Raw genomic sequence first — 25,969 nt, forward strand, 5'->3', positions numbered from 1 at the left:
AATTAGTTTTAAGCTACCAATATAAATAAATAATTTAATAAATTACCAATCGATAAATGATTGATTGAATAATACTTTTCATAATATTATCGACTACTATTACTGCTGATACTAATGCTAACTATCCACTAGTGGCATGTTAATATAAAGTTTTCGTACTGTATGTACACGAGTACGGCGTTAGCAGTCGCTCTCGTCGTCATAATAATATTATATCGCAAACGATAAGTATAGTATGTACACATACTATTATAGAGAGATAGCGGTTAGGTTATTATGTTATGCTTAGACATTGAAAATTAAGAATATAGGTGTGCTAATGCTAGGTTGCGACCGAACAGCATCGCTCCCGGTTGCGTCAATGAAATTTTTGCTTTGAATTTATATAGATCTCGCGTGCTTCTCGATCGATGTGTTTGATAAATACTTATAATTAATTTAATCGGACATTTCGACGAGCTCACTAGACTTATTTCGTTTCGTAAATAATATTAATGCTACTACGGAGCAAAGACGAAAGAGAACGCGCGCGCGTCCACGGCCTCGTCTCGGGAGCGCGGTGCTGTCCTACAACATGTCGCATTCGATGCGTTAAAATCGATCGTAATCCTAATATATCGCCGAAACGAATGGATCCCGTTGAACCTCGGAATCTTGAGCTCCGCCCTCGGAGGTCGCGCGCGCGGCCACCTTTCGCTTTAATTGTTTAATTCGCGATTTAAACTGGACGGTACGCGCGCGACTCGACAATAACAAACTTCAAACGCGGATGCCCGACGCGCGCGACCGCCTGGAGCCCCGCCCGACTGCCCGACCGGTGGCCGATATCGTAGACTATCGATCGCCAACGAGATTTCCACCGATTTTTCGTTTGATAATCATCAAAAATCCGATGAGACCGAGACGTGTTAGTGAAAAGTTTCACACTCGAATACGAGAAAACGCACGCAGCCGACGAAGCTCTCGTCGCGGTATACCGATTCGTCTGGCCGGCGCTCACTAGCGCCGCGCACTCTTTACGCACATATTATTATCATCCACCTAGTACGATAATATTATACTACTACATAATATTATAACAATAATATAATTAGTGTGACTGTGTGATTCATATAATTGAAAAAGAAAAGAAAATAATGGCCGACACCGCAGTAGCATCGGAGACACCCGCGCCGGCGACGCCCGCCAAGAAGGCACCGAAAGCGGCAGCGGCCGCCAAGAAACCCAAGGCGAGACCGACGCACCCCAAGACCTCCGAAATGGTGAACAGCGCGATCAAGGAGCTCAAGGAGAGGAGCGGATCGTCCCTGCAGGCGATCAAGAAGTACATCGCCTCGAATTATAGCCTCGACGCCGAGAGGTTGGCGCCGTTCATAAGAAAGTATCTCAAGCGTGCCGTCGCCTCCGGCACCCTGATTCAGACGAAGGCAAGGGCGCATCGGGCTCGTTCAAGATAGACAGCAAGTCTGGTACCGGCGGCGCCGCTAAGAAGGCGACGGCCGCCTCCGCGTCCTCCGGCGGCAGGGGCTCCGGCGCGGCGGCGTCCTCCGCGGCCAAATCGGCGAAGAAGCCGAGCGCACCCGCCAAGAAGACCGCCGCGAGCGCCGGCGCCAGGAGCAAGAAGGCCGCCGCCGCCGCGTCGGCATCGGCCGCCGGGTCCGCCTCCCCGGCCAAAGCGGGCGGCAGGGGCGTCGCCGCCAAAGACAAGAAGGCGGCGGCTGCGGCCAAGAGGAAGCCGGTCGCTGCGGCCGCACCGAAGAAGGGTCGCGCCGCCGCCGCCGCCGCGGCGTCCGGCAAGGGCGCGTCGAGCAACGCGGCCGCGTCCAAGGCGAAGAGGAGCGCGAAGCCACCGACCAAGAAACCTAAGGCCCCCAAACCGAAGAAGGCCGCCGCCGCCGCGCCCAAATCGAAGGCCGCCACCACCGCGAAAAAGGCGTCGGCCGCTTCCAAGAAGTGAACGCGACCATCCACGTTCAATAAGCACGAGCCGCCGCACCGTGTTCGCGTACGCTGACCACCGAGTAGCGGGAGCGGAAGGAGGGTCACCGGCCACCGGACCAGCGACGAGCGCATCGCAAGTGGTCGGTTGTGTCGATGTCGTATATTATTATTGTAATAATAGACGCACGCACAAACACGCCACACAAAAAGCCCTTTTCAGGGCTAACATATGTTTCAATGATGGGCTGCCGTTGAGCCGTCGAGAGTATCAAACGAATAAACGCACAAAAAAATATTATATTATATTGAATCCTAAAAATCTACATATATATACAAATAATATATAGCCATTCCATGTTGTCGCAGGTGCTACAAACTATCAAAATTGTCCAATTGTCGCTAGTTTACCGGCTGGTGATACATATCCTATATTATATAAATAATAAAACATGCGACATAGGTAGTTGTTAAATTGTCCAATAATGAAGGCAGCGAGAGTGAGAGAGGCAGATTATGTACCTATGTATAAGTATGTAGGTGTGTCTTAATATTTTAACACCTTATTCTAATATTATATTAGTTAGCAACTCACCGTCGCAGCAGCGCCGTATCACACACACACGAAACACAAAATCGCCACCGCCACCTGCTAACCACGGTCGGTTCTCTGTATCGAGATCGCACTCACTTCACACTCGAGAAATACAACAAAAAAAAAAAATGCAATGCAGCACCGCGACCACTACTTCCTCTTCGCGATAACAATCCCTTCGGCCGCTCGAGATGCGCCTCCTTCGCCGCCCGAGTGCCCGACTGTTGCCAAATGTAAAACAATACATGTACCCAATTATCAACAGATGTTATGAGGTGCAATAAAATTTGGCGGGCCAAGACAAAAGACAATAGACAATGGACACACCCCGCCACCACCCCCACCGGTTCCTATTTAATAAACAAATTCTAAACAAATAACCAAATATGTAATATAAAAATATGTAATAATGGGCGTTTTACACGATTACACAACAGTACATAAAAACGAAAACACGAAACCGGTACACGTTCAAACAAAAAAGATAAAACACACAATAAATATTTGGAATAAAGATTCTAAACAAATAACCAAATACGTAATATAATAATATCTATCTGTATGTATATATATTTTTTTGTATGTATGTATGTATGTATGTATGCATGTAATTTTCATTCTTATTATTATTATTTTTAATTCTAATTCACGTAATATGTAGATCTTACACCGTGCGCGAGTCGCGGGAAACCCCCCCTTTCCGGCTGAGCTAAGCTCGCCAAACAGCCCGTGCTGAGCTGTAAAGGCCCTTAAGGCCAACAGCGAGATTCCATTAAAAAAAAATAAAAAAAAAAAAAAAAAAAAAAATAAAAAAAAAAAAAAAAAAAAAAAAAAAAAAAAAAAAAAAAAAAAAAAAAAAAGCTTGAAAAAAAAATAAGTAACCTGTCGGTTAGTTTTCAGTGAGTTGTGCAGTGCCCAAATAATCAAACGCAATGTCCGGACGTGGCAAGGGAGGCAAGGTCAAGGGAAAGGCAAAGTCGCGTTCCAACCGCGCAGGTCTCCAGTTCCCGGTGGGTCGTATCCACAGGCTGCTCAGGAAGGGCAACTACGCCGAGAGGGTCGGTGCCGGTGCGCCGGTGTACCTAGCGGCCGTTATGGAGTACCTGGCGGCTGAAGTGCTCGAGTTGGCCGGTAACGCGGCCCGTGACAACAAAAAGACCAGGATCATACCGCGTCACCTGCAGCTGGCCATTCGTAACGACGAGGAGCTCAACAAGCTGCTCTCCGGCGTGACCATCGCACAGGGCGGTGTACTGCCTAACATTCAGGCGGTCCTTCTCCCCAAGAAGACCGAGAAGAAGACATAAATTATAATAGCAACGACTGGAGTCTCGTCCAATTATTGTTATTATTCGTGTCGTTGTCAACTCGACGACCTAAAAGGCCCTTTTCAGGGCCGCAATATGATTCATAAAATCGCAATGATCGTGTGGTACGGCCACCGTGCCACCGTGATTTGTTAGATAAATGTATCAGCGACAATAAACGTTCCACACGTCACTATTCACAAAAATTATATACTAAGTACCTACTACTATAAATATGCTTCTATCAAAAAAATTGACTCAATTACCTACTTATTACAATGTGTATATACAATATCGAGTTGTATTTATTTTTTTATTCTTGACAATATTATTTACTTACAACAACAATAATAATAATAAATAAAAATAAAAACAACAATCGAACATGTAGACACGCCCGAAATTCACATTGCTCACGCATAATCCAATCAGTAATAATGAGACAATACATACAATACAGGCATACTGTTATACTACGTTATTATTGTTATTATTTTTAAATAACCATAAATAAACCGTGTCAGAGGGAGAAGGAGATAGAGACGGAGATATACATAATATAACGCCCCGCTCCCTCCGCCGTCGCCGTTCACCCCCCTCGCGCCCCAACACGCGGCGTCCTAACGGTAACGACGCCGTCGATTGGCGGCCGCGAAACGTTTCCTATGTAACGCCGGACCAGTCGCCAGAGCACTTTTCAAAGTGAAGTTTACTGAAGTGAGGTCCAAAAAATATTTCAAATCACAAGTCTAGTGTCTCTCGTTGTTGTCGATACATAGTTTGTGACTGCCTATCTATCGTTCACTATGCCACCAAAGACCAGCGGCAAGGCGGCCAAGAAGTCCGGCAAGGCGCAGAAGAACATATCCAAATCGGACAAAAAGAAAAAGAAGCACAAGAGGAAGGAGAGCTACGCCATTTACATCTACAAGGTACTGAAGCAGGTGCATCCCGACACCGGTATCTCTTCGAAGGCGATGTCAATCATGAACTCGTTCGTGAACGACATCTTCGAGAGGATCGCGGCGGAGGCGTCCCGTCTCGCACACTACAACAAGCGTTCGACGATCACGTCCCGCGAGGTGCAGACCTCCGTGAGGCTCCTGCTGCCCGGCGAGCTCGCCAAGCACGCCGTCAGCGAGGGCACCAAGGCCGTCACCAAGTACACCAGCTCCAAGTGAGCGTCGCGGCGCGGTGGGACAACGGCGGCGGCGGCGTAGGACCAGCACCATCGTCTCGGCGCCGGCGATTTCTCTCTTATATTATTATACGTAATGAAAGTATAATGAGAGCGATTGACTATGATCATCATCATCATAAAAACGGCCCTTTTCAGGGCCACAATATCTATCCGAAGAGTTTGGTGTGTGTGTGTGAACCACACACCACAACGCACAGTATCAACGATAAACGAAAAAAAAAAAAAAAAAATATATATATATATATATAAATTAACAATCCCTCTATTATCAAGTACTTTTACCTATAAACCGATAAACAATTATATTAAGTGTAAAAACTATCATGAATATGAAACTTAAAAATTAAAAAAAAAAAAAGACAATAGTCTCGGTGTACATAATTATATATATATATATATATTTATCTCACTCTCTCTCCATCTCTCTCTCTGTCTCTTATTTTATATATTATATAATATTTTGTACATGCACAGAATTTTGTATGTTTAATTAGTGTTGTCCACTGATCAGTGAAAAGTAATGTAAATTCAACTTATTTAACGCGATTAAAGACAAATGAACGTTTTAATTTTTGTTAGTTACCTATTTATTATTGTTATAAACAATTTCATTTTAGATAGGTCTCGTAAATGTCCCGACACACCCGCCCGTCCCGTTCGAGCTCGGTTCGACGTTATATATAAATGCGGCCCAATAGTTTTAAAGGTGTACGGTCGTCTGCCTACTTGTGCACACGAGCCTATACGCGTTTCATCACTGCTATTGTTTTAATTGTAAAACATATATGCAGAAACCATCTGAGTAGCCGCCTGCACCCGTTTCACGCCGACACCGAAGCAACGAACGCGCTGCGTCTATCCCGGCTTCCCACCAGAGGGTCTCACCGGGGGATGCGCATGCGCGGGAGGCGCTAAGGTGTCCAGGCTGTGCCTGGCAGACTCCAGCTCCCGCCATGGAGCGAAAATCCCGTCGCGATGCGTCTGGCCCGCGCGCCAATGAACGCTCCCGCTCGCGCGGTGGAGCCGCGCCGCCGCCGCCGTCGTCATCATATGAATGCAGTGCTCCCGCGTCGCGCATGGCTGACCGGTCCCTGAGCGGCTCTCGCTCGCGTAGCGATCGAGCCCCGGGACCAGGAGCCGAAGAACCGGGCGAAACAGCCGTTTTTAAGAAACAGCTCTCGTCGCGGTATACTTCGACTGTATACCCCGCCGTATCGGCCCCCCACAACCCCGCCCCCGCGGAAAAAACTTTAACGCGGTACACCGCGTCGCCGAATGACCCCGAGGTCGCTGGTGACTCGCGCCCGGCTGGCGCTCGAGCCCCCCTCGCGGGTTATAGTGACAGTGACACGCAGGACCTTTTAAATGTGTTAAGTGAAAGTGATGTGAGGCCGCAGCTCTCGTCGCGGTATAGCGATGGCGAGAGCGCCCTCACCGCAACACCGCACAGGCCACGCCCCTCAACGATGGCGCCACCCGATGAAATGCACCCAACGGTGAGTCCGCCTATTCTATCTATTCAAGAGGAGGAAAATATCGCTCATGGGCAAGACCCGGCTGAGCTGCTGGCCTTCTTAGAAGGCGACCTGCGCCCGGCGCAGCCCGTGTCGCCCCGTGCCGGCTATGAGTCGGATGCGCTGTTTGTTGCGCAGACACTCATAGGCCGGTTCGCAACGGATGGACTCGCGCGCGCCATGTGCGAGTACCTATCGCAGACGCGCAGGCGCCTTCTAAACGAGGGCCTTCTGACTTCGCCGCTATCGAGCGACGAACACGATGCGCTCGTTAAAGTGAAACGAGCGCATCAAGCTCTACGCCGCCCGCCGCCGCCGGACTCAGACGAGGACGCCGCCGGGTCGGCGCCTAAGCGCGTATGCGCGCAGACGACGCCCCCTGGCGTCAATCAACCACATCAACAGCCTTCTCAACATGCGCAACCGGCGCCGCTCTCCCAGAGGGACCCGCGCCGCCGCCGTTTTGAGGATACAACCATGGCAACGGCGTCGACGAGTGCGCCCCCCTCCGCCCACCCCGCGCCCCGCGCGGCCCTTGCGACGGCTCAACCAACGCCGCAAGACGCGGCGACTACAAATTTAAACGCGGCGTCATACGCCGCGATGACCGCGTCGCCGACGGTGGCCCGTCGGCCACCACTCGCGCCCCTGCCCGCCGCGCCTCAGACACCGAAATACCCGCCATTTGTAATAGAATCCCTCCCTGACTGGACCACCCATGTCAGGGAGATGAAAAAGAGACTGGGGCGTACGGTGAACGCGCGTGCCTATGGACAGGGGCTCAAAATAACACCGGAGGACGAAGAGGAGTACCGCCTGGTGCAGCGGTACCTTGGGGAGTTGGAGACCAGCGGAGTTAACGTGGTATACTTCTCCTACTCCCTACCAGCAGAGCGGCAGCTGAAGGTGGCGGTAAGAGGCATTCCGGCGGACACGGAACCCGAGGCCATCATGTCAGAGCTGCGAGACCTCGGGTACGAGCCTGAACACGCCCAGCCCATTAGAGCCAGGAAGGGAAGACCGGGGTGTATCTTCCTGGTCATACTCCGCCGCACTCCAGACATCACCCCCGCGATCTACGGCATAACAGAGCTGTTGTGCATTCCGGGGGTGACCATCGAGTCCTGGCGGGGCAAAAGGGGCCCCGCACAATGTCATAGATGTCAGGGATTTAGACACTCCTCGCACCAATGCCACCGGGCCCTGGCCTGTGTGAAGTGCGGGGAGGGCCACCGTACCGCCGACTGCCCCCTACCTAAGGGGGCCACGCCGAGATGCGCCAATTGCAAGGGGGCGCATCCGGCCAACCACAGCACGTGTCCGGTGCTGAAGGAGGAGGCGCGCAACAAGCGCGCTGGCACGGTGGCACTTGCAGCACGGGGCATGGGCGCCTCCGAGGCGCGCGGTCGACGTCGCGGTGGTCGCGGCGGTCGCGGCGCGCGCGGCGCACATGGCGCACATGGCGCGCCTGGCGCTGGCGGCGGACGTGGCGCGCAGGGCGTATTTGGCGCCCGCGGCGCACATGGCGCACCTGGCGCACCTGGCGCGCCTAGCTCACATGGCGCCCATGGCGCACTTGGCGTCCGCGACGCGCGGGGACCATCTGGCGCACCTGGCGCACCTGGCGCTCGCGGCACACATGGCGCCACCACTCCAGCGCCTACATCAGCTGCCCAAACACGGCGGAGGGACGAGCCGCGCGAACACGCGCAGGCTGACCCGCGTGCCCATGGGCAGTACTACTCGCAGCCGCAGGAGGTAGAGATGGTCACCTACCCCGCGGAGCCTCCCAGCCAACGCCGACGCCGCAGAGGGGGGAAAAGAAGAGGACGCGGGGGGGTACAACCCCCCGCCCCCCCGCGCGCGGAACCTGCCGCGCACGCCGAGGCTGGCCCCAGTAGGGCCGCCGCCGACTCCGCTCCAGTTGCTGGAGCTACCAGAGCCGCTGACCAGCGCGCCGCACGCCCCCGCAGCGGGGGCCCACTGAGGGGCCAGACGCTCCCCAGCGAGACGGCGATCGCTGAGGCGGTTGACAGGGCGGTCACCGCATTGCTGGGCGCCCTATACCCGACCCCGTCTGAACCGACCTACGGAGGACGCCGGTCGCGCAGTCGAGGCGTGAGGCAACGAAAATGAACTTACGCCTCCTGCACTGGAACGCCGACGGCCTTCGGGATAAAGGCCACCACTTGCGTCACATCCTACGCACACAGGACGTGGATGTGGCGCTCATTTCCGAGACGCACCTGCGCCCCACCGACCGACTGCGTGCCGCGGGCTACTACGTCTACCGCGCAGAGCACCAGGCGGCCAACGGGGCGCCCTTTCGCGGACTGGCGGTGATGATACGGCGACGGATCGCTCACCGCGCAATCCCGCCGGTCAACGGCGACAAAATCCTGACGCTGGGGGTCGAGCTAGAACTGGGCGGGCAGCCCACAGACGTGCTAGCTGTCTACGCTCCCCCCGGCTCCAACTTCGCACCGGCCGAGCTGGAGGCCGCGCTCAGCCGGAAGCCGACGCTCCTCGCGGGCGACTGGAATGCCAAGCATATCAGCTGGCAATCCCACTCCAGCAGCTCGCGGGGCAACCGGCTCCTGCAGCATGCCGAGGCTCGCGGCTACCAGGTGTGCGGACCAGATGCCGCCACCCACTACCCGAGAAACAACACCCACAGGCCGGACATTATCGATTTGGTGGTGCATAACCGGCCTGATCTCTACCTGGCGCAGGAGGTCCTGATGGATGAGTACCAGTCGGACCACCAACCAGTGCTGTGCCTTCTCGCGGGGGCACCATCCCCGCCCGCACGCAGCTGGAGGGTCACCGACTGGAACGCCTTCGAATCGATACTCGAAGGCGCCACCGCGCCAGGCCCACCGGACACGACACCAGGCGCCGTTGACGACATGGCGGAGTCCATGACGCGGCAACTCCAGGCAGCTCTGGCGGAAGCAACGACCACGCGTCCGCCGGAGGTCATACGCGAGGACCTAGCCCCGTTCGTGCTGAGGCTGATCAGACAGAAGCGCGCGCTCAGGAGGCAGTGGCAGCACAATCGCTGCCCCGTGCTGAAGACAAAGCTGAACCGCCTCGCCGAACGGGTCAAGAAAGAGTTGGCCGCCCACGCCCAGCGCTCCTGGGAGCAAGCGCTGGGGGAGGCGACCACCGAGCCCACACGCCTCCACCAACTCTGCCGCCGCCTCTATAGGACTCCAGAGCCGAAGCGTCCGCTACGCGACGGCAACGGCGCCATCACCTATGACGACAACGATCGGGCCGAAATCTTCGCCGAGCACCTCCAGCGCCAATTCTCACCGAACGCCGCGGCATGCCCAGCGCGCGTGGCCGAGGTCGAGAGCGCTGTCGAGGGCTGGCTAGCTCGCCCGATCCCACCCGATGACGACCCCATTGCCTTTTCGCCTTCACAAGTGCGGAAGGCGATACTCCGGCTGCCACTGAAGAAGGCGCCGGGACCGGACGGCATCACCCACCAGGCGCTGCGCCACCTACCCATGAGGTGGATAGTCGCGCTGGCGCGCCTCTTCACGGGGATCATCCGGTCCCTACACTTCCCCAGTACCTGGAAAGAGGGCAAGGTGATCCTACTGCCGAAGCCCGGAAAGGATTACACCCGACCGGAGAGCTACCGGCCTATCACCTTGCTCTCAACTCAGTCGAAGCTGTTCGAGAGGCTGTTGCTGCAGAGGACCTACAAATACCTGCAGCCGAGGCCCGAGCAGTTCGGCTTCCGCGGCGAGCACAGCACCACGCTGCAGCTGACGAAGGTGCTCTTCACTGCAGCCGCGGCCCTCAACAAGAAGGAAGGGGCCGCCGCCGTGATGCTGGACATGGAGAAGGCCTTCGACCGTGTCTGGCACGATGGCCTCGTGCTGAAGCTCGCCGAGTCTCCACTGCCCCGCCGTATAGTCGCCGTGCTCCGCGCCTTTCTCACCGACCGCACGTTCTACGTTGCGACGGGAGAGGCTGCGTCGAGACCGCGACCCATCACGGCGGGCGTCCCACAGGGCAGCGTGCTATCGCCGCTGCTGTACACTACTTACACGGACGACGTCCCCTGCCCGAGCGGGTGTAGCCTGGCCCTCTTCGCCGACGACACGGCGTACGTGGCCACCTCGCTCAACACCAAGGCAGCAGCGGCGAAGCTCCAACGCGCTCTGGACCTCCTGCCAGAGTGGCTGAACAAGTGGAGACTAGCCGCCAACCCTACCAAGACACAGGCGATCGCCTTCGGCCGGAGTTGGTTGCCGCCGCCCCTGCGATTCCTGGACCAGGACGTGCCGTGGAAGACGCCGGTCACCTACTTAGGGGTCACCATCGACCGGAATCTGACCATGCGGCACCACGTCAAGAGGATCGTAGGAAGAGCGAAGGGGGTGTCGAGCAAACTCCGCCCCCTATTCACCGGCAACATACCCATCCGTACTAAGCTCGCGCTGTACAAGCAGTACGTGCGCCCACATCTCACGTACGCGGCGCCGGCGTGGTACTCCTACACTAAGGAGGCCCACCGGCAGAGACTGCGCGCCGTGCAGAACACATGCCTGAGGCGCGCAGTGGGGGCCCCCCGCTACGTGAGAAACGCCATCATAGCGCGAGACCTGCGGATGGAGTCCATCGACGAGTTCGTCGCGCGACTCGCGAAGGGGATGTTCGATCGAGCGGATGGCTCTCAGCATCCCCATCTCCAAAACATCGCGCCATGGCACTCCAGGCCGCCAGATCGCCTGCGGTATCCGCGTGAGCTACTCTCCGCGGATGCCGATACCACCGGACATGACACCAGGGCAGCAGCCGCGGCTTCGACCGCTGGTCGCCTCGCTGGGCCTCCCCCGGGGCTACCGGGGGTCTCACCCGGCGGAGCTTGACCGCGAGCCGCGCAGCGCGCTGCCCGATACCACCGACCACGACACCAGGGTCAAGTCGAGACTACTCCTTGACCCCACACTACCACCGGATTGACACCCCGGACAAGACCCCATCGGCTGCGCGCAGCGAGTCGAGCCATTGTTCCTCGCGCGCAGCAGCCCCCACCAAGGGCTATTAGCCCGCCCCCGTACCGCCCTGTATCAGCAGGGCGCGAACAAACAAACCACCCGATGGAGACTCATGCTCGAGCGGGTTTAAGCATCCCCCTTGCGAGGGAGGATGTAACTATTACAAGTCAAGTTTTAAAGGTGTTTATATCATCATCGCAAGCGATACGCGACGGACGTGTCCACACATCGTACATAATATAATAAAGTTTGCATTCAGTCGAGTCGAGTGAGTGAGTGAGAGCAGTCGTCGTAATGGCACGTACTAAGCAGACAGCCCGTAAGTCCACCGGAGGTAAGGCGCCGCGAAAGCAGCTCGCCACCAAGGCGGCCCGCAAGAGCGCTCCAGCCACCGGCGGCGTGAAGAAGCCTCACCGTTACAGGCCCGGTACCGTCGCTCTGAGAGAGATCCGTCGCTACCAGAAGAGTACCGAGCTGTTGATCCGCAAGTTGCCGTTCCAGCGTCTGGTGAGGGAGATCGCGCAGGACTTCAAGACCGACCTCAGGTTCCAGAGCTCCGCCGTGATGGCGCTTCAGGAGGCGAGCGAGGCGTATCTGGTGGGCCTCTTCGAGGACACCAACCTGTGCGCCATTCACGCCAAGCGAGTGACGATCATGCCCAAGGACATCCAACTGGCGAGACGCATTCGCGGCGAGCGTGCTTAATTTTGCGCAGCCGCTGCTAAATAATAATAATATTATAATATTATTATTACAACAAAAGGCCCTTTTCAGGGCCGCATATAATTCAAATGATGTGCTTCACAGACAGACATCACGTATCGAACGAATAAAACGAACGTTATACAAAGTCAAAAGGCTTTATTTAGGCTAACATTAAGAATAATTAACCTAATATAATATAAAACAATTAATTTATTGAAATTATTAAATTAATAATTATTTTCGAGATCGATATAACGTAAATGAGGCAGGCGCCTATCGCACTGTGTGTCTCTATGATATTTTCTATTATGCGTCAGCATAATATATTTTCGACTTCAAAGGCAAATGCCGACAACAATATTTGCGAGCCACCATTGTTTCACTGTTTCTTAGAAAACAATTGCACAATAATGACTTTCTATTATATGTATTTATGGCACCACTTCAGGAATTTATGACTCTTGTTGACGCGTGCTGTAGCTCAGTGTGTGTACCAGGTGTTAATTTTTTTTTTGTTTAGTTAATTGTTAAATGTGTTAAATTTTTGCGGTGATTTGTTTTTTTTTCTGTTATTGCGTATTGTTTTCAATTCATGCGTATCGACATATTTTATTATTCATCGGTTTTATTTTGCTTCTTTATGTACATAGTTATTGTAGTTATTTATTTATTTATACATACATAAAATCATAATAATAAGAACGAATCTCACACACCGAACGCCGCTGCCCCGCTGCCTCTCTCCCCTCTGCCCCGTTTATATGCGAGGTCCTAGCTGTCCGAAATCTATATATACAGCACGATTGGTAAGCGCGAAGCGCATTGTAACAGTGATCGTCGTACGTGACACACGTACGTAGTGCTGGTGATTTTTCTAAGAAGTACAGTTAATTCAGAGACAATCAACGATGACCGGCCGCGGTAAGGGAGGAAAGGGATTGGGAAAAGGTGGCGCGAAGCGTCACAGGAAGGTGCTCCGTGATAACATCCAGGGTATCACCAAGCCGGCGATTCGGCGTCTGGCGCGCAGGGGTGGAGTGAAACGTATCTCCGGTCTGATATACGAGGAGACTCGCGGTGTTCTCAAGGTTTTCCTCGAGAACGTCATCCGCGACGCGGTAACCTACACGGAGCACGCCAAGAGGAAGACCGTCACCGCCATGGACGTCGTGTACGCTCTGAAGCGCCAGGGCCGCACCCTCTACGGTTTCGGCGGTTAAGTTGATTAATTGTTGTCTGTCGTATACATACTTAGGTATATGACGGATATTTTTCAACAAGTAAAAAAGGCCCTTTTCAGGGCCGCATATGTTTCTATTATAAAAATAAAACGTATCAAAACGACTAAACGACACCCACCCACAATTAGTTTTAAGCTACCAATATAAATAAATAATTTAATAAATTACCAATCGATAAATGATTGATTGAATAATACTTTTCATAATATTATCGACTACTATTACTGCTGATACTAATGCTAACTATCCACTAGTGGCATGTTAATATAAAGTTTTCGTACTGTATGTACACGAGTACGGCGTTAGCAGTCGCTCTCGTCGTCATAATAATATTATATCGCAAACGATAAGTATAGTATGTACACATACTATTATAGAGAGATAGCGGTTAGGTTATTATGTTATGCTTAGACATTGAAAATTAAGAATATAGGTGTGCTAATGCTAGGTTGCGACCGAACAGCATCGCTCCCGGTTGCGTCAATGAAATTTTTGCTTTGAATTTATATAGATCTCGCGTGCTTCTCGATCGATGTGTTTGATAAATACTTATAATTAATTTAATCGGACATTTCGACGAGCTCACTAGACTTATTTCGTTTCGTAAATAACATTAATGCTACTACGGAGCAAAGACGAAAGAGAACGCGCGCGCGTCCACGGCCTCGTCTCGGGAGCGCGGTGCTGTCCTACAACATGTCGCATTCGATGCGTTAAAATCGATCGTAATCCTAATATATCGCCGAAACGAATGGATCCCGTTGAACCTCGGAATCTTGAGCTCCGCCCTCGGAGGTCGCGCGCGCGGCCACCTTTCGCTTTAATTGTTTAATTCGCGATTTAAACTGGACGGTACGCGCGCGACTCGACAATAACAAACTTCAAACGCGGATGCCCGACGCGCGCGACCGCCTGGAGCCCCGCCCGACTGCCCGACCGGTGGCCGATATCGTAGACTATCGATCGCCAACGAGATTTCCACCGATTTTTCGTTTGATAATCATCAAAAATCCGATGAGACCGAGACGTGTTAGTGAAAAGTTTCACACTCGAATACGAGAAAACGCACGCAGCCGACGAAGCTCTCGTCGCGGTATACCGATTCGTCTGGCCGGCGCTCACTAGCGCCGCGCACTCTTTACGCACATATTATTATCATCCACCTAGTACGATAATATTATACTACTACATAATATTATAACAATAATATAATTAGTGTGACTGTGTGATTCATATAATTGAAAAAGAAAAGAAAATAATGGCCGACACCGCAGTAGCATCGGAGACACCCGCGCCGGCGACGCCCGCCAAGAAGGCACCGAAAGCGGCAGCGGCCGCCAAGAAACCCAAGGCGAGACCGACGCACCCCAAGACCTCCGAAATGGTGAACAGCGCGATCAAGGAGCTCAAGGAGAGGAGCGGATCGTCCCTGCAGGCGATCAAGAAGTACATCGCCTCGAATTATAGCCTCGACGCCGAGAGGTTGGCGCCGTTCATAAGAAAGTATCTCAAGCGTGCCGTCGCCTCCGGCACCCTGATTCAGACGAAGGGCAAGGGCGCATCGGGCTCGTTCAAGATAGACAGCAAGTCTGGTACCGGCGGCGCCGCTAAGAAGGCGACGGCCGCCTCCGCGTCCTCCGGCGGCAGGGGCTCCGGCGCGGCGGCGTCCTCCGCGGCCAAATCGGCGAAGAAGCCGAGCGCACCCGCCAAGAAGACCGCCGCGAGCGCCGGCGCCAGGAGCAAGAAGGCCGCCGCCGCCGCGTCGGCATCGGCCGCCGGGTCCGCCTCCCCGGCCAAAGCGGGCGGCAGGGGCGTCGCCGCCAAAGACAAGAAGGCGGCGGCTGCGGCCAAGAGGAAGCCGGTCGCTGCGGCCGCACCGAAGAAGGGTCGCGCCGCCGCCGCCGCCGCGGCGTCCGGCAAGGGCGCGTCGAGCAACGCGGCCGCGTCCAAGGCGAAGAGGAGCGCGAAGCCACCGACCAAGAAACCTAAGGCCCCCAAACCGAAGAAGGCCGCCGCCGCCGCGCCCAAATCGAAGGCCGCCACCACCGCGAAAAAGGCGTCGGCCGCTTCCAAGAAGTGAACGCGACCATCCACGTTCAATAAGCACGAGCCGCCGCACCGTGTTCGCGTACGCTGACCACCGAGTAGCGGGAGCGGAAGGAGGGTCACCGGCCACCGGACCAGCGACGAGCGCATCGCAAGTGGTCGGTTGTGTCGATGTCGTATATTATTATTGTAATAATAGACGCACGCACAAACACGCCACACAAAAAGCCCTTTTCAGGGCTAACATATGTTTCAATGATGGGCTGCCGTTGAGCCGTCGAGAGTATCAAACGAATAAACGCACAAAAAAATATTATATTATATTGAATCCTAAAAATCTACATATATATACAAATAATATATAGCCATTCCATGTTGTCGCAGGTGCTACAAACTATCAAAATTGTCCAATTGTCGCTAGTTTACCGGCTGGTGATACATATCCTATATTATATAAATAATAAAACATGCGACATAGGTAGTTGTTAAATTGTCCAATAATGAAGGCAGCGAGAGTGAGAGAGGCAGATTATGTACCTATGTATAAGTATGTAGGTGTGTCTTAATATTTTAACACCTTATTCTAATATTATATTAGTTAGCAACTCACCGTCGCAGCAGCGCCGTATCACACACACACGAAACACAAAATCGCCACCGCCACCTGCTAACCACGGTCGGTTCTCTGTATCGAGATCGCACTCACTTCACACTCGAGAAATACAACAAAAAAAAAAAATGCAATGCAGCACCGCGACCACTACTTCCTCTTCGCGATAACAATCCCTTCGGCCGCTCGAGATGCGCCTCCTTCGCCGCCCGAGTGCCCGACTGTTGCCAAATGTAAAAACAATACATGTACCCAATTATCAACAGATGTTATGAGGTGCAATAAAATTTGGCGGGCCAAGACAAAAGACAATAGACAATGGACACACCCCCGCCACCACCCCCACCGGTTCCTATTTAATAAACAAATTCTAAACAAATAACCAAATATGTGTACGGTCGTCTGCCTACTTGTGCACACGAGCCTATACGCGTTTCATCACTGCTATTGTTTTAATTATAAAACATATATGCAGAAACCATCTGAGTAGCCGCCTGCACCCGTTTCACGCCGACACCGAAGCAACGAACGCGCTGCGTCTATCCCGGCTTCCCACCAGAGGGTCTCACCGGGGGATGCGCATGCGCGGGAGGCGCTAAGGTGTCCAGGCTGTGCCTGGCAGACTCCAGCTCCCGCCATGGAGCGAAAATCCCGTCGCGACGTATCTGGCCCGCGCGCCAATGAACGCTCCCGCTCGCGCGGTGGAGCCGCGCCGCCGCCGCCGTCGTCATCATATGAATGCAGTGCTCCCGCGTCGCGCATGGCTGACCGGTCCCTGAGCGGCTCTCGCTCGCGTAGCGATCGAGCCCCGGGACCAGGAGCCGAAGAACCGGGCGAGACAGCCGTTTTTAAGAAACAGCTCTCGTCGCGGTATACTTCGACTGTATACCCCGCCGTATCGGCCCCCCACAACCCCGCCCCCGCGGAAAAAACTTTAACGCGGTACACCGCGTCGCTGAATGACCCCGAGGTCGCTGGTGACTCGCGCCCGGCTGGCGCTCGAGCCCCCCTCGCGGGTTATAGTGACAGTGACACGCAGGACCTTTTAAATGTGTTAAGTGAAAGTGATGTGAGGCCGCAGCTCTCGTCGCGGTATAGCGATGGCGAGAGCGCCCTCACCGCAACACCACACAGGCCACGCCCCTCATTGATGGCGCCACCCGATGAAATGCACCCAACGGTGAGTCCGCCTATTCTATCTATTCAAGAGGAGGAAAACATCGCTCATGGGCAAGACCCGGCTGAGCTGCTGGCCTTCTTAGAAGGCGACCTGCGCCCGGCGCAGCCCGTGTCGCCCCGTGCCGGCTATGAGTCGGATGCGCTGTTTGTTGCGCAGACACTCATAGGCCGGTTCGCAACGGACGGACTCGCGCGCGCAATGTGCGAGTACCTATCGCAGACGCGCAGGCGCCTTTTAAACGAGGGCCTCCTAACTTCGCCGCTCTCGAGCGACGAACACGATGCGCTCGTTAAAGTGAAACGAGCGCATCAAGCTCTACGCCGCCCGCCGCCGCCGGACTCAGACGAGGACGCCGCCGGGTCGGCGCCTAAGCGCGTATGCGCGCAGACGACGCCCCCTGGCGTCAATCAACCACATCAACAGCCTTCTCAACATGCGCAACCGGCGCCGCTCTCCCAGAGGGACCCGCGCCGCCGCCGTTTCGAAGATACGGCCATGGCCACGGCGTCGACAAGTGCGCCCCCCTCCGCCCACCCCGCGCCCCGCGCGGCCCTTGCGACGGCTCAACCTACGCCGCAAGACGCGGCGACTACAAATTTAAACGCGGCGTCATACGCCGCGATGACCGCGTCGCCGACGGTGGCCCGTCGGCCACCACTCGCGCCCCTGCCCGCCGCGCCTCAGACACCGAAATACCCGCCATTTGTAATAGAATCCCTCCCTGACTGGACCACCCATGTCAGGGAGATGAAAAAGAGACTGGGGCGTACGGTGAACGCGCGTGCCTATGGACAGGGGCTCAAAATAACACCAGAGGACGAGGAGGAGTACCGCCTGGTGCAGCGGTACCTTGGGGAGTTGGAGACCAGCGGAGTTAACGTGGTATACTTCTCCTACTCCCTACCAGCAGAGCGGCAGCTGAAGGTGGCGGTAAGAGGCATTCCGGCGGACACGGAACCCGAGGCCATCATGTCGGAGCTGCGAGACCTCGGGTACGAGCCTGAACACGCCCAGCCCATCAGAGCCAGGAAGGGGAGACCAGGGTGTATCTTCCTGGTCATACTCCGCCGCACTCCGGACATCACCCCCGCGATCTACGGCATAACAGAGCTGTTGTGCATTCCGGGGGTGACCATCGAGTCCTGGCGGGGCAAAAGGGGCCCCGCACAATGTCATCGATGTCAGGGTTTTAGACACTCCTCGCACCAATGCCACCGGGCCCTGGCCTGTGTGAAGTGCGGGGAGGGCCACCGTACCGCCGACTGCCCCCTACCTAAGGGGGCCACGCCGAGATGCGCCAATTGCAAGGGGGCGCATCCGGCCAACCACAGCACGTGTCCGGTGCTGAAGGAGGAGGCGCGCAACAAGCGCGCTGGCACGGTGGCACTTGCAGCACGGGGCATGGGCGCCTCCGAGGCGCGCGGTCGACGTCGCGGTGGTCGCGGCGGTCGCGGCGCGCGCGGCGCACATGGCGCGCCTGGCGCTGGCGGCGGACGTGGCGCACAGGGCGTATTTGGCGCCCGCGGCGCATATGGCGCACCTGGCGCACCTGGCGCGCCTAGCTCACATGGCGCCCATGGCGCACTTGGCGTCCGCGACGCGCGGGGACCATCTGGCGCACCTGGCGCACCTGGCGCTCGCGGCACACATGGCGCCACCACCCCAGCGCCTACACCAGCTGCCCAAACACGGCGGAGGGACGAGCCGCGCGAACACGCGCAGGCTGACCCGCGTGCCCATGGGCAGTACTTCTCGCAGCCGCAGGAGGTAGAGATGGTCACCTACCCCGCTGAGCCTCCCAGCCAACGCCGACGCCGCAGAGGGGGGAGAAGAAGAGGACGCGGGGGGGTACAACCCCCCGCCCCCCCGCGCGCGGAACCTGCCGCGCACGCCGAGGCTGGCCCCAGTAGGGCCGCCGCCGACTCCGCTCCAGTTGCTGGAGCTACCAGAGCCGCTGACCAGCGCGCCGCACGCCCCCGCAGCGGGGGCCCACTGAGGGGCCAGACGCTCCCCAGCGAGACGGCGATCGCTGAGGCGGTTGACAGGGCGGTCACCGCATTGCTGGGCGCCCTATACCCGACCCCGTCTGAACCGACCTACGGAGGACGCCGGTCGCGCAGTCGAGGCGTGAGGCAACGAAAATGAACTTACGCCTCCTGCACTGGAACGCCGACGGCCTTCGGGATAAAGGCCACCACTTGCGTCACATCCTACGCACACAGGACGTGGATGTGGCGCTCATTTCCGAGACGCACCTGCGCCCCACCGACCGACTGCGTGCCGCGGGCTACTACGTCTACCGCGCAGAGCACCAGGCGGCCAACGGGGCGCCCTTTCGCGGACTGGCGGTGATGATACGGCGACGGATCGCTCACCGCGCAATCCCGCCGGTCAACGGCGACAAAATCCTGACGCTGGGGGTCGAGCTAGAACTGGGCGGGCAGCCCACAGACGTGCTAGCTGTCTACGCTCCCCCCGGCTCCAACTTCGCACCGGCCGAGCTGGAGGCCGCGCTCAGCCGGAAGCCGACGCTCCTCGCGGGCGACTGGAATGCCAAGCATATCAGCTGGCAATCCCACTCCAGCAGCTCGCGGGGCAACCGGCTCCTGCAGCATGCCGAGGCTCGCGGCTACCAGGTGTGCGGACCAGATGCCGCCACCCATTACCCGAGAAACAACACCCACAGGCCGGACATTATCGATTTGGTGGTGCATAACCGGCCTGATCTCTACCTGGCGCAGGAGGTACTGATGGATGAGTACCAGTCGGACCACCAACCAGTGCTGTGCCTTCTCGCGGGGGCACCATCCCCGCCCGCACGCAGCTGGAGGGTCACCGACTGGAACGCCTTCGAATCGATACTCGAAGGCGCCACCGCGCCAGGCCCACCGGACACGACACCAGGCGCCGTTGACGACATGGCGGAGTCCATGACGCGGCAACTCCAGGCAGCTCTGGCGGAAGCAACGACCACGCGTCCGCCGGAGGTCGTACGCGAGGACCTAGCCCCGTTCGTGCTGAGGCTGATCAGACAGAAGCGCGCGCTCAGGAGGCAGTGGCAGCACAATCGCTGCCCCGTGCTGAAGACAAAGCTGAACCGCCTCGCCGAACGGGTCAAGAAAGAGTTGGCCGCCCACGCCCAGCGCTCCTGGGAGCAAGCGCTGGGGGAGGCGACCACCGAGCCCACACGCCTACACCAACTCTGCCGCCGCCTCTATAGGACTCCAGAGCCGAAACGTCCGCTACGTGACAGCAACGGCGCCATCACCTATGACGACAACGATCGGGCCGAAATCTTCGCCGAGCACCTCCAGCGCCAATTCTCACCGAACGCCGCGGCATGCCCAGCGCGCGTGGCTGAGGTCGAGAGCGCTGTCGAGGGCTGGCTAGCTCGCCCGATCCCACCCGATGACGACCCCATTGCCTTTTCGCCCTCGCAAGTGCGGAAGGCGATACTCCGGCTGCCACTGAAGAAGGCGCCGGGACCGGACGGCATCACCCACCAGGCGCTGCGCCACCTACCCATGAGGTGGATAGTCGCGCTGGCGCGCCTCTTCACGGGGATCATCAGGTCCCTACACTTCCCCAGTACCTGGAAAGAGGGCAAGGTGATCTTACTGCCGAAGCCCGGAAAGGATTACACCCGACCGGAGAGCTACCGGCCTATCACCTTGCTCTCAACTCAGTCGAAGCTGTTCGAGAGGCTGTTGCTGCAGAGGACCTACAAATACCTGCAGCCGAGGCCCGAGCAGTTCGGCTTCCGCAGCGAGCACAGCACCACGCTGCAGCTGACGAAGGTGCTCTTCACTGCAGCCGCGGCCCTCAACAAGAAGGAAGGGGCCGCCGCCGTGATGCTGGACATGGAGAAGGCCTTCGACCGTGTCTGGCACGATGGCCTCGTGCTGAAGCTCGCCGAGTCTCCACTGCCCCGCCGCATAGTCGCCGTGCTCCGCGCCTTTCTCACCGACCGCACGTTCTACGTTGCGACGGGAGAGGCTGCGTCGAGACCGCGACCCATCACGGCGGGCGTCCCACAGGGCAGCGTGCTATCGCCGCTGCTGTACACTACTTACACGGACGACGTCCCCTGCCCGAGCGGGTGTAGCCTGGCCCTCTTCGCCGACGACACGGCGTACGTGGCCACCTCGCTCAACACCAAGGCAGCAGCGGCGAAGCTCCAACGCGCTCTGGACCTCCTGCCAGAGTGGCTGAACAAGTGGAGACTAGCCGCCAACCCTACCAAGACACAGGCGATCGCCTTCGGCCGGAGTTGGTTGCCGCCGCCCCTGCGATTCCTGGACCAGGACGTGCCGTGGAAGACGCCGGTCACCTACTTAGGGGTCACCATCGACCGGAATCTGACCATGCGGCACCACGTCAAGAGGATCGTAGGAAGAGCGAAGGGGGTGTCGAGCAAACTCCGCCCCCTATTCACCGGCAACATACCCATCCGTACTAAGCTCGCGCTGTACAAGCAGTATGTGCGCCCACATCTCACGTACGCGGCGCCGGCGTGGTACTCCTACACTAAGGAGGCCCACCGGCAGAGACTGCGCGCCGTGCAGAACACATGCCTGAGGCGCGCAGTGGGGGCCCCCCGCTACGTGAGAAACGCCACCATAGCGCGAGACCTGCGGATGGAGTCCATCGACGAGTTCGTCGCGCGACTCGCGAAGGGGATGTTCGATCGAGCGGATGGCTCTCAGCATCCCCATCTCCAAAACATCGCGCCATGGCACTCCAGGCCGCCAGATCGCCTGCGGTATCCGCGTGAGCTACTCTCCGCGGATGCCGATACCACCGGACATGACACCAGGGCAGCAGCCGCGGCTTCGACCGCTGGTCGCCTCGCTGGGCCTCCCCCGGGGCTACCGGGGGTCTCACCCGGCGGAGCTTGACCGCGAGCCGCGCAGCGCGCTGCCCGATACCACCGACTACGACACCAGGGTCAAGTCGAGATTACTCCTTGACCCCACATTACCACCGGATTGACACCCCGGACAAGACCCCATCGGCTGCGCGCAGCGAGTCGAGCCATTGTTCCTCGCGCGCAGCAGCCCCCACCAAGGGCTATTAGCCCGCCCCCGTACCGCCCTGTATCAGCAGGGCGCGAACAAACAAACCACCCGATGGAGACTCATGCTCGAGCGGGTTTAAGCATCCCCCTTGCGAGGGAGGATGTAACTATTACAAGTCAAACCAAATATGTAATATAAAAATATGTAATAATGGGCGTTTTACACGATTACACAACAGTACATAAAAACGAAAACACGAAACCGGTACACGTTCAAACAAAAAAGATAAAACACACAATAAATATTTGGAATAAAGATTCTAAACAAATAACCAAATACGTAATATAATAATATCTATCTGTATGTATATATATTTTTTTGTATGTATGTATGTATGTATGTATGCATGTAATTTTCATTCTTATTATTATTATTTTTAATTCTAATTCCACGTAATATGTAGATCTTACACACGTGACCGAAGCCCGCGCTCCCCCTCTCGCGCCCCTCACTAACGCTCGCTCGCTGAGCCGGCGGCACCCAATCGCGTTTAATAGCGCAGAGTCGTCGACGTCGTTTCTCGTCACACCCGGCCAGTTGGTTGAACACCGTCCGAATTCATATATAATATGAATTCGTAGCGGCTTGAAAAAAAAATAAGTAACCTGTCGGTTAGTTTTCAGTGAGTTGTGCAGTGCCCAAATAATCAAACGCAATGTCCGGACGTGGCAAGGGAGGCAAGGTCAAGGGAAAGGCAAAGTCGCGTTCCAACCGCGCAGGTCTCCAGTTCCCGGTGGGTCGTATCCACAGGCTGCTCAGGAAGGGCAACTACGCCGAGAGGGTCGGTGCCGGTGCGCCGGTGTACCTAGCGGCCGTTATGGAGTACCTGGCGGCTGAAGTGCTCGAGTTGGCCGGTAACGCGGCCCGTGACAACAAAAAGACCAGGATCATACCGCGTCACCTGCAGCTGGCCATTCGTAACGACGAGGAGCTCAACAAGCTGCTCTCCGGCGTGACCATCGCACAGGGCGGTGTACTGCCTAACATTCAGGCGGTCCTTCTCCCCAAGAAGACCGAGAAGAAGACATAAATTATAATAGCAACGACTGGAGTCTCGTCCAATTATTGTTATTATTCGTGTCGTTGTCAACTCGACGACCTAAAAGGCCCTTTTCAGGGCCGCAATATGATTCATAAAATCGCAATGATCGTGTGGTACGGCCACCGTGCCACCGTGATTTGTTAGATAAATGTATCAGCGACAATAAACGTTCCACACGTCACTATTCACAAAAATTATATACTAAGTACCTACTACTATAAATATGCTTCTATCAAAAAAATTGACTCAATTACCTACTTATTACAATGTGTATATACAATATCGAGTTGTATTTATTTTTTTATTCTTGACAATATTATTTACTTACAACAACAATAATAATAATAAATAAAAATAAAAACAACAATCGAACATGTAGACACGCCCGAAATTCACATTGCTCACGCATAATCCAATCAGTAATAATGAGACAATACATACAATACAGGCATACTGTTATACTACGTTATTATTGTTATTATTTTTAAATAACCATAAATAAACCGTGTCAGAGGGAGAAGGAGATAGAGACGGACTTGTAATTGTTACATCCTCCCTCGCAAGGGGGATGCTTAAACCCGTTCGAGTATGGGTCTCTATCGGGTGGATTGTTTGTTCGCGCCCTGCTGATACAGGGCGGTACGGGGGCGGGCTAATAGCCCTTGGTGGGGGCTGCTGCGCGCGAGGAACAATGGCTCGACTCGCTGCGCGCAGCCGATGGGGTCTTGACCGGGGTGTCAATCCGGTGGTAGTGTGGGGTCAAGGAGTAGTCTCGACTTGACCCTGGTGTCGTGGTCGGTGGTATCGGGCAGCGCGCTGCGCGGCTCGCGGTCAAGCTCCGCCGGGTGAGACCCCCGGTAGCCCCGGGGGAGGCCCAGCGAGGCGACCAGCGGTCGAAGCCGCGGCTGCTGCCCTGGTGTCATGTCCGGTGGTATCGGCATCCGCGGAGAGTAGCTCACGCGGATACCGCAGGCGATCTGGCGGCCTGGAGTGCCATGGCGCGATGTTTTGGAGATGGGGATGCTGAGAGCCATCCGCTCGATCGAACATCCCCTTCGCGAGTCGCGCGACGAACTCGTCGATGGACTCCATCCGCAGGTCTCGCGCTATGGTGGCGTTTCTCACGTAGCGGGGGGCCCCCACTGCGCGCCTCAGGCATGTGTTCTGCACGGCGCGCAGTCTCTGCCGGTGGGCCTCCTTAGTGTAGGAGTACCACGCCGGCGCCGCGTACGTGAGATGTGGGCGCACGTACTGCTTGTACAGCGCGAGCTTAGTACGGATGGGTATGTTGCCGGTGAATAGGGGGCGGAGTTTGCTCGACACCCCCTTCGCTCTTCCTACGATCCTCTTGACGTGGTGCCGCATGGTCAGATTCCGGTCGATGGTGACCCCTAAGTAGGTGACCGGCGTCTTCCACGGCACGTCCTGGTCCAGGAATCGCAGGGGCGGCGGCAACCAACTCCGGCCGAAGGCGATCGCCTGTGTCTTGTTGGGGTTGGCGGCTAGTCTCCACTTGTTCAGCCACTCTGGCAGGAGGTCCAGAGCGCGTTGGAGCTTCGCCGCTGCTGCCTTGGTGTTGAGCGAGGTGGCCACGTACGCCGTGTCGTCGGCGAAGAGGGCCAGGCTACACCCGCTCGGGCAGGGGACGTCGTCCGTGTAAGTAGTGTACAGCAGCGGCGATAGCACGCTGCCCTGTGGGACGCCCGCCGTGATGGGTCGCGGTCTCGACGCAGCCTCTCCCGTCGCAACGTAGAACGTGCGGTCGGTGAGAAAGGCGCGGAGCACGGCGACTATGCGGCGGGGCAGTGGAGACTCGGCGAGCTTCAGCACGAGGCCATCGTGCCAGACACGGTCGAAGGCCTTCTCCATGTCCAGCATCACGGCGGCGGCCCCTTCCTTCTTGTTGAGGGCCGCGGCTGCAGTGAAGAGCACCTTCGTCAGCTGCAGCGTGGTGCTGTGCTCGCCGCGGAAGCCGAACTGCTCGGGCCTCGGCTGCAGGTATTTGTAGGTCCTCTGCAGCAACAGCCTCTCGAACAGCTTCGACTGAGTTGAGAGCAAGGTGATAGGCCGGTAGCTCTCCGGTCGGGTGTAATCCTTTCTGGGCTTCGGCAGTAAGATCACCTTGCCCTCTTTCCATGTACTGGGGAAGTGTAGGGACCGAATGATCCCCGTGAAGAGGCGCGCCAGCGCGACTATCCACCTCATGGGTAGGTGGCGCAGCGCCTGATGGGTGATGCCGTCCGGTCCCGGCGCCTTCTTCAGTGGCAGCCGGAGTATCGCCTTCCGCACTTGCGAAGGCGAAAAGGCAATGGGGTCGTCATCGGGTGGGATCGGGCGAGCTAGCCAGCCCTCGACAGCGCTCTCGACCTCAGCCACGCGCGCTGGGCATGCCGCGGCGTTCGGTGAGAATTGGCGCTGGAGGTGCTCGGCGAAGATTTCGGCCCGATCGTTGTCGTCATAGGTGATGGCGCCGTTGCCGTCGCGTAGCGGACGC

At 56.3% G+C, this 25,969-nt stretch overlaps 6 protein-coding genes and 1 pseudogene across 6 annotated transcripts; all 7 read left to right on the forward strand.

Moving 5' to 3' along the window:
• Positions 1-1,044: 1,044 nt before the first annotated feature.
• Positions 1,045-2,237, forward strand: LOC123690257 (annotated as a pseudogene).
• A 1,168-nt stretch (positions 2,238-3,405) lies between these two features.
• On the forward strand, positions 3,406-3,935 carry LOC123690262 (histone H2A). Its single transcript, XM_045633465.1, has one exon. It carries the CDS (start codon positions 3,466-3,468, stop codon positions 3,838-3,840), a length of 375 nt encoding a protein of 124 aa, XP_045489421.1. The 5' UTR covers positions 3,406-3,465; the 3' UTR covers positions 3,841-3,935.
• A 652-nt stretch (positions 3,936-4,587) lies between these two features.
• Positions 4,588-5,168, forward strand: LOC123690261 (histone H2B). Its single transcript, XM_045633464.1, has one exon. It carries the CDS (start codon positions 4,647-4,649, stop codon positions 5,019-5,021), a length of 375 nt encoding a protein of 124 aa, XP_045489420.1. The 5' UTR covers positions 4,588-4,646; the 3' UTR covers positions 5,022-5,168.
• A 6,585-nt stretch (positions 5,169-11,753) lies between these two features.
• Positions 11,754-12,354, forward strand: LOC123690258 (histone H3). Its single transcript, XM_045633461.1, has one exon. It carries the CDS (start codon positions 11,868-11,870, stop codon positions 12,276-12,278), a length of 411 nt encoding a protein of 136 aa, XP_045489417.1. The 5' UTR covers positions 11,754-11,867; the 3' UTR covers positions 12,279-12,354.
• Positions 12,355-13,027: 673 nt separating this feature from the next.
• Positions 13,028-13,585, forward strand: LOC123690265 (histone H4). Its single transcript, XM_045633468.1, has one exon. The coding sequence runs from the start codon at positions 13,187-13,189 to the stop codon at positions 13,496-13,498; it is 312 nt and encodes a 103-aa protein (XP_045489424.1). The 5' UTR covers positions 13,028-13,186; the 3' UTR covers positions 13,499-13,585.
• A 1,102-nt stretch (positions 13,586-14,687) lies between these two features.
• LOC123690256 (late histone H1-like) lies at positions 14,688-15,879 on the forward strand. Its single transcript, XM_045633460.1, has one exon. The coding sequence runs from the start codon at positions 14,778-14,780 to the stop codon at positions 15,597-15,599; it is 822 nt and encodes a 273-aa protein (XP_045489416.1). The 5' UTR covers positions 14,688-14,777; the 3' UTR covers positions 15,600-15,879.
• Positions 15,880-23,030: 7,151 nt separating this feature from the next.
• On the forward strand, positions 23,031-23,558 carry LOC123690268 (histone H2A). Its single transcript, XM_045633476.1, has one exon. It carries the CDS (start codon positions 23,089-23,091, stop codon positions 23,461-23,463), a length of 375 nt encoding a protein of 124 aa, XP_045489432.1. The 5' UTR covers positions 23,031-23,088; the 3' UTR covers positions 23,464-23,558.
• The last annotated feature ends 2,411 nt before the right edge of the window (positions 23,559-25,969 follow it).

This window comes from Pieris rapae, chromosome 23, assembly GCF_905147795.1.
Source record: "Pieris rapae chromosome 23, ilPieRapa1.1, whole genome shotgun sequence".
Taxonomy (NCBI): domain Eukaryota; kingdom Metazoa; phylum Arthropoda; class Insecta; order Lepidoptera; family Pieridae; genus Pieris; species Pieris rapae.

Bases quoted from the DNA above. Each gene is read 5' to 3' on its own strand.
- LOC123690262 (XM_045633465.1), top strand. From the start codon at position 3,466: ATGTCCGGACGTGGCAAGGGAGGCAAGGTCAAGGGAAAGGCAAAGTCG.
- LOC123690261 (XM_045633464.1), top strand. From the start codon at position 4,647: ATGCCACCAAAGACCAGCGGCAAGGCGGCCAAGAAGTCCGGCAAGGCG.
- LOC123690258 (XM_045633461.1), top strand. From the start codon at position 11,868: ATGGCACGTACTAAGCAGACAGCCCGTAAGTCCACCGGAGGTAAGGCG.
- LOC123690265 (XM_045633468.1), top strand. From the start codon at position 13,187: ATGACCGGCCGCGGTAAGGGAGGAAAGGGATTGGGAAAAGGTGGCGCG.
- LOC123690256 (XM_045633460.1), top strand. From the start codon at position 14,778: ATGGCCGACACCGCAGTAGCATCGGAGACACCCGCGCCGGCGACGCCC.
- LOC123690268 (XM_045633476.1), top strand. From the start codon at position 23,089: ATGTCCGGACGTGGCAAGGGAGGCAAGGTCAAGGGAAAGGCAAAGTCG.